Source organism: Mytilus californianus, unplaced genomic scaffold (genome assembly GCF_021869535.1).
Source record: "Mytilus californianus isolate M0D057914Y unplaced genomic scaffold, xbMytCali1.0.p SCAF_7, whole genome shotgun sequence".
Lineage (NCBI taxonomy): Eukaryota > Metazoa > Mollusca > Bivalvia > Mytilida > Mytilidae > Mytilus > Mytilus californianus.
The window spans coordinates 107,319,890-107,328,198 of record NW_026262723.1 but is presented as its reverse complement, the minus strand read 5'-3'; the positions used below and the strand labels follow the sequence as shown (position 1 = coordinate 107,328,198).

At 34.0% G+C, this 8,309-nt stretch overlaps 1 protein-coding gene across 1 annotated transcript; it reads right to left on the bottom strand.

Moving 5' to 3' along the window:
• Window positions 1–288: 288 nt before the first annotated feature.
• On the bottom strand, window positions 289–7,605 carry LOC127708556 (neuroligin 4-like). The gene is made up of 3 exons (XM_052213462.1): window positions 7,562–7,605; window positions 3,148–4,651; window positions 289–915 (listed from the first exon to the last, which is right to left on the bottom strand). The coding sequence occupies exons 2-3, from the start codon at window positions 4,641–4,643 to the stop codon at window positions 630–632; spliced, it is 1,782 nt and encodes a 593-aa protein (XP_052069422.1). The 5' UTR covers window positions 4,644–4,651; window positions 7,562–7,605; the 3' UTR covers window positions 289–629.
• Window positions 7,606–8,309: the final 704 nt, after the last annotated feature.

The window sequence follows — 8,309 nt, the reverse complement described above, 5'->3', positions numbered from 1 at the left end:
AATCTTTATATTTATGGAAGTATTTAGTAAAGGTTTTAAGTAATTTGTGGTAACGAAATCCCTGGTTTAATCATTTACCAGTAATACATAGATTACGTTCGTTAAAATCAAAAACGTCACAACAGACACGGGCATAGCGAACGAGTTGTGAAATATAAACACCGTAAGATGGTGTCAAAGGAACATCACCATCCAAAAAGGGAAAATTTACAATAGGGAACGAAAAACGGAGAACGAAAAGTCCTTTTTAAAAAAATATTCTTGGTTAACGCAATTAACCAGCATTCATTTTTTTTTTAATTTTTTTTTTTAATGTTTTTAACGATAAACACTGCACTATATCCTTATTCTAAAATAACTCATACAATGAGTTAAGAAGGGCTTTTAACACCCTTAAATCATTGTCAACTATCTAGTGCTAAGTTGATTTGTCCGTTTATTTACATGGCGTTGTCAGATTTTCTTTGTCTTATGAGTTTTTAATGTCACCTCGGGATCTCCCCCTTTTATTAAGTTTGCTTTAAAGATTTTGCTGACATTTTCGTTACTTTTTATTGATTTTTCTATGTTCAGTTGAATATGTCAAGATTACTATCATAAAGAAGATAATAAGTCTTAAGATCCTAAAATTACATTGATCTGTAGAAACACCACACAACAACCCAAAAAAGGCTATTTACCGACAGTTTTTGTCGGTAATATACCCTGTGACTGCCATTGGTCGGGGATGTTTGTATCAATGGTCTGCGTGTTGATAATGGTGGGTTTAGAATTCTGGGGATGTCATTCAACCAGAAGTCTACACGGTCCTCAAACATATGTTGACCAGTTGTAATGTTGATATTAAAATTAATGTAATGTTCAGTTGTTGTGTCATATTCTTCCCATTTTGGCAGTTCTTCTCCATTAACATCTCTGAAAAGTATAATTATATAATTAGTGTTAGTTGATATATATATTCTGTAATGCATTTTGTGTCTTTTTTCTATTTTTTTAGTGTGATCAAACATACCAGGCTTAATATATAGTAAGTCAGAAGCGAACTTTTTCTATGCAAGACTTATCTGTGGCACTCGAATAAATGGATCAAGGTCATCATATTTTAACATAAAATACATATTATTGTGTGCATAGCGGTGCTCGAATGCAAAACAGAAGATGCAATACATCATCAAGTTCTCAATATGCAATACACATACTAAATGTAGTCAACAGTAGTAAGCCGCCGATCAAAAGTGATAAATCGAAAAAAGAGAATACAAATTCGGGTTACCAACTAAATCAGAGGGAAACCCATCAACTATAAGAGGGAAACAACAGAACAACAGAAACACTAAACTGCAACAAGAAAAAACGCAAACATACATAAAAACGGACTATTTGATATCAATTTTAATTCCTGACTTAGTACAGGACATTTTAAGGAAAAAGTAGTGGGTTGAACCTGGTTTTAAAATTCAAATTCAAATTCACCACACACAAAATGGCTGCCCAGGTAACGAAAGAAAAACAGCAACAACAATGTAATCTATTGAAAAATAAACTGTTTTAAGTTATCGGATGTAGTTTGTTCTACTCTAATTAAAAGATTATTGTCTCCATCATTCCTCTCATCACTGAAAAGATTATTGAAATATATTTAATATCAAATTCAAAATTATAAAGATTGGTGATGAATGAATTCAGTCTCACTTACATACTATTTGAAATAGTTTTACATTACATTAAATAGATTTTAGTCGCAAACAGACATCACAGGTAAAACACAATAACGAACAACTCCATATAAGAACATAACAAGAATAATTGTAATATATTAAGGGTGTACCCAACACTTTGACTAAAATAGATTTGGTTTCTAATTTTCATAAAGTTTTGACAAAAGATTTACTTTGACCTGTCTACAAAAATATGAACCGCTCAATTTACAGGAATAATTTGGTTGGCTATATAGCAGTTTGACAAACACTAATTTTGATCGTTGAAAAGCTTGATTTCTCCAAACTAACACTCAGCTGATATTTAAGAGTTCACTCCCTTAGGTGTTCTGTACCCCCTTTAGTCAAAAGAAAACTGTCCCCACAGAAACAAGATTTGACATTGGTGGTATTATATCATGATGAAATAAAGATGTTCTTAACAGATGTTTTTTGAACTTTCATCTTCGGTTAATATTTGTCTTACTTGTACAATGTAGATATGTAAATATTATTAATAAAATCTTAAGTAAACGTTTAAGACTTCGTTTAATTCAATGTATGTACTCTACTGTTGTGTTAATATCACTCTCACGGTTATATATACACTGTCAGATTATTTGTTTTCACTTTAAAGTTCTGAAATTTCATTTTAAGATCTAAAGATATAAATGAAGAAATGCACAAGTACCAAATATCTCCCGTTTTGACGATAAATAGATATAGAAGAAGATGCTTAATTTCAATCAAATGGGCTCACAAGGAGCATAATATATAAGAAGATGTGGTATGAGTGCCAATGAGACAACTCTCTATCCAAGTCACAATTTGTAAAAGTAAACCATTATAGGTCCAAAGTACGGTCTTCAACACGGAGCCTTGGCTCACACCGAACTGCAAGCTATGAAGGGCCACAAAAATTACTAGTGTAAAACCATTCAAACGCGAAAACCAACGGTCTAATCTATATAAAAAACGAGAAACACTTATGAACCATATCAACAAACGACAACTACTGAACATCAGATTCCTGACTTAGGACAATTGCAAACAAATGCAGCGGGTTTAAACGTTTTTATAGGTACCAACATTCACCCTTATATTAAGCTTGATCCTAAAATATACTCATCATAGATACTAGGATTGAAATTTTGTATTTGCGCCAGACGCGCGTTTGGTCTACAAAAGACTCATTAGTGACGCTCAAATGTTTATCTTAATTACCTAAGTTATAACCGATAGGCCTTGCTGTCTGAAAAAGTAATTGTGAAATTTCACACAAAAAGCTGACTGACAAAAAATATGACCAAATTAAAAATAGCTATTTTAATTATGTATCCGGAATTAATTATACACAGAACAGTGCGGCAATCGTACTACATCTTAATTTTATAATATATTTTACTGAAAAACAATCAAATATAATCAACCTTTACAGTGTAATACTCACCCTGTTTTGGCAAAATTAGTCCAGTACTTCATTAAATTTGAAGACAGCTCTCTATCTTGTTCTGTGGGGAGGGATTCAATGAAAAAGAAATAAAATAGTTCGGTGGCATGCGCTGAACAATCAAACCACTCCGGACGAGGTCTGTCAGGAAGAAGATATGATGGTTTAGAGAAGAGATACTGAAATTGTCTTCCACTATCATTACCTGTGTGAAGGCGCAGGGATTCAACTCCTGAGATTAAAAACAAAGGGTCTGAATATGCATTTAAAATATTTTTACTAAGCTGATCACGTGTTAATGCTGCACCGTATTTATCACATATAAGGGAGGCTATATCGGTGTTACTATTGTATATAACATCTACAATATCCTGAGCAATAACGTTACAAAGTAGGCGTTTTGGTATATGATCTGTTGCGTTAAATTGATAAAAATTTTGAACACCACCTAGAAATATATCTAACAAAAGTGAACCCTCTCCTGTTGTAACACCAATGATGACATCCAGCGACTTAAAAAATCTAGAAGCTTGTGATTGTGAATTACGTAACAATTCTTTCGGTTGAGTAGGCAACAATTCGTCATCAATTACTGGGGCAAATGATCCTCCTTGAAAAAAACCTGATGAAAATATCTTCCCTTGCTCCGCTAATAAAACGTTTGCGTCTACATATTTCATGCACTGACTTAATTTCCCAGGATCTGATTGAGAACATCCCACATTTGTTGCTACCTGTGAAGAAGAGTAGTGTGTAAATGTTCCCAAGCCGTTTTCTGAGAGGGCAAGTCCACTTTGCAGTATAATCCTTTGATATAGTCCTTGATTCTGTGGCATAATTGATAATAAACCCAAATCTAATGCCCCAGCCGATTCTCCGAATATTGTGAGAGATTGACTGTTACCACCATACGAGGCTATATTATCTTTGACCCACTGTATTGCCAAAATCTGGTCCCATAATCCATAATTTCCTTTACTGTTGCCGGTTGCAAAGAAACCAAAAATATTTAAACGGTATTGAATAGTAACAACTATAACATCTCCTACCAAGGCTAAATATGCTGCGTCGTATAGTTGTGTTTGTCCGACGAAATTACCACCGCCATGGATCCAGACCATAACAGATTTTCTATTTCCGGTTGAAACATGATGTGGAATATATATATTGAGAAAAAGACAATCTTCGGAGATATTTTTATTTTTCAAATTGGCTCCGGACACTCTCATATCTTGAACACATGACGGACCAAAGTGTCTAGCATCTAAGGTGTTGTCCCATGATCCATATGGCTGTGGTTTTTCGAACCGTAAATTACCGACAGGTGCTTTAGCAAATGGTATGTTCTTGAATTCATAAACATTCTCACTCAATAACTGCCGACGTAAACCGAGAAGTCCACCAAGTGGCGTACTAATTGTTACTTCTTGTAAATCTTGAGAGAAAGCTGGCAATAACACATAAAACAGAACTGTGAACTTTATTGAAATCATCATAGCATTTTCTGTAAGATAATATTAAATGACAATTTACTTAAAATTGTACAAGACCTTTATATCTATATTCATAAATTTGTTAATAATATTTTCTACTTATCGATTAGCTAATTATTTGTTACATGTGGAGCCGGATCTGCTTACCCTTCCGGAGCACCTGATATCACCCTCAGTTTTTGGTGGGGTTCGTGTTGCTTAGTCTTTAGTTTTCTATGTTGTGTCTTGTGTACTATTATTTGTCTGTTTGTCTTTTTATTTTTTAGCCATGATAGTCAGTTTATTTTCGATCTACGAGTTTGATTGTCCCTCTGATATCTTTTGCCCCTCTTTTGTTAGGAGTAAATAGACAAAAATTGAGTTTTGATCAAATTCTTACCGTATAATGTGTTTGGGTAGTTTGTCTTTTGGTTCTTTTTTTTTTTGCCATGGCGTTGTCAGTTTATATCCGACTTATGAGTTTGCATGTCCTTTTTGTATCTTTCGCAATTGCCAATGAGACATCTCTCCACCAGAGAGCAAATGACATAGATGTTAACAACTACAGGTCCCCGTACAGCCTTCAACAATGAGCAAAACCCATACCGCATAGTCAGCTATAAAACAGTGTTCCAGCTAGGATTTCAAAAGGGCAGGGATCCAATCATGAAAAGGGCACTTTAGCACGCTGATCAATAATTAAAAAAAGACATGAGAAACATTGTATTATGTAAACGGCCTTATTTTAGATAAAAGTAAGGGACCAAGGACGTATATTAATAGCTATATATATGCATAAGTCCTTCGATGACCAGGATCTTTGAAAGCCTTAGGCATGCTACAAATGTAGGCAGCCATGGCATGATTTGACTGGTGTGATGCTTAAATAGAATATTAGAACAAGGATCCGCAAATTTAGTTCACAATTTTAGTTATTTTTAGAGGACATCCTGATCAACAAAAGTTGGGTTCCTCCTTTTAAAACCAGGAATCACAGCATAAATAAAAATGTTACGAATATTTTACTGCATTATCACTATCCCTGTAAAAACGTTTAAATCGATATTTGGAATTCATTTTTATAAACTTGGAACGATTAAAATGACTGTCTATTTAAAATTTATTTCGTCAGCTATAAAAGGCCCCGAAATGACAAATGTAAAACGATTCAGACGAGAAAACTAACGGCCTGATTTATGTAAAAAACAATGAACGAAATACAAATATATGATATACAGCAACAAACGACAACCTATGAATTAGAGGCTCCTGACTTGGGACAGGCACATACAGAAAGTGGCGGTGGTTAAACATGTTAGCGGACACCAAACCCTCCCCAACCTGGGACAGATGTGTAACAGTACAACTTATGAACAAATATAAAAATATAAAAGTTGAAAAGGGTTTAACTCAGCAGATCGATACGAAGCGGAAAAACAAGCAACGCAAGCACAGAGTGGGCGTGGCATGGTATTTTACAAATAGGTTTTTTCAAGGCTATCGAGAAAGCATTTTTAACATATGGCAGCTATAAGTATTAAAATTTCACTTGAATGTTTAATCAAAGATGACCTCTTAAATGATTTTTTTAGTAAAAATATTTGGCATGTGACCTTGGATTGATAATTAATAGAGATTGATGTTGACTTTACGCCGCCACAACTCAAATTAGGCGATATTGCGGTGATACGTCCTTGGACAAGGAGATGTATAGCTTGATATATTGCATAGACACCTGTCTATTTGTGTGGACTTTTGTTTTGGCAAATTGGATTCCTATCATTTCACAATAAAATATCTAAGCTTTACCAGAGAGCTTCGAAATCAGAACTAGACGAAAGAACAAAATTACAGAGCATTTAATTTTGATCTGGATTACTTAAAATTAAATTTTGCTTTTCTAAGCAAAGCAAGTCCGTCTTCTTTACCAACAGTTCTTCCAAAATCAATACAACTTTGAATAATAAAGGACTTCTACGATATCTATATATTATAGATCTTTTTTATAGGCCTAATTCTAAATAGATCACTTAAACTGAACTTTGACAGTAACTGGCGACTTTTGACATTTTTCAATCCTTCCATAGCTTTTTGATCTGAATTAAGATAGATCGGGTGACTTCTTCTGAGCAATCAAGAGGAGGGGGGTCCGGGAGTTAAACCCCCCCCCCCCATTTTTTTTTAGATCAATGCTTTAGAATCGAGATATATGACTGGGATAAAAAAATCTACCTTCAAGCAAAGGAGTATTTAAAGGATTTTTTTTATTCAAAATAGATGATAAATATTTTTTTCGCTATTGGAATTTCTAAAATGTTTTTTTTTTTAATATCTTGAAACAACTTGGAGTGAACACAACTTGTAATTTCTTATGTTCATGCTATTTAGAAATATAATCAATAATGAATAACAATGGACTGTGTTTACGGGATGTAGAAGCAGGGGTTTCCAGAAACCCCGCTCGTCACACCCTGTGGTCAAAATCCATTGTTATTCGTAACAATAGATCTATTCAATTTACACTTGTTTCAGAAATAGAAACTGTGAAGTATAACAATAGAACTGGGGTGTAACAGTTAATCCTTTTGACAAAGCATGATTAACGGCCTGGTAAAACAAAATACATGCATTTTCAAAACAACCTGTAAATGTGGCGCGAAGATATTCTACTGCTTACAAAACGACACTATAAGTGAACTTTGTAACGTTTTTGCTCATTGGTTATAACCAAAGGGGAAAATATGTTACCCAAATAAGAAACTACTATTAATCTGATATTTTGACTGAATATTATTGATGAATTTCACTGGACAGTTTTTAATTTGTAAATCAAGAATATGTTTGTACAATATCCGAACTGATATGAATAAATGAGAAATTAAACAAAACCTTTTAGTTTAGTATCACGTATTAAGTGCAGTTAGATTATTGTAAGTACTTACCAAACGGTGATGTCTACGGGTTCAAAATAAACAATAAATTTACGTTTAGATTTTATTTTAGTTTATTGTCAAAATTGTACAGGTAATTCAATGGATACGGATGAACAGCAACACTAATGGCAAAGTAAACGAAAGTCGGCACTCAACAGCACAGTACATTTAAATGTTTACACGGGTAGTCCTCAATTATATATAAGGTCAAGAAACAGAAATTATGAAACAGATTTCTGATAGATTTTGCATACAACTTGGACATGTTGACGTACTATTAGCGAGTGTCAGTATATTAAATGACCTAAGTTGGTTAACCAACCAGTGGAGTAGCTAATCCTTTTTTTCAAGTGTACGTCCGAATCCATCTGGGGGTTTGAGGTCCCCATAGCTGGTGCTGGACAGAAGACCTCCTAGTAGGGGGCGAAACCCCGGAAGTTCACACGCTTTTAAGAAAAAGATACCAATATCTGTCATTAAAAACTCATCAATAGCAACATACTTGGTCGGTTAAGAGCAAAACTTTAAGACAAAAGAGATGATTTCAGCTTCCAATTGTGAATTTTTCTTTTCTATGTAGCAACATTCTAGCACCACCTTCATATGGAGTATTTATCTCCCAGTTGTTGAGACATTCCAGAGCTTGCATTTCCTATCATCATTTCTGCGAAAGATGATTGCTGCTTACAAGAAAGCTACTGAACCAAGAGTTCCAAGAGGTAATTATATAAGTTGAAATCATCCCTTCGAAAATTTT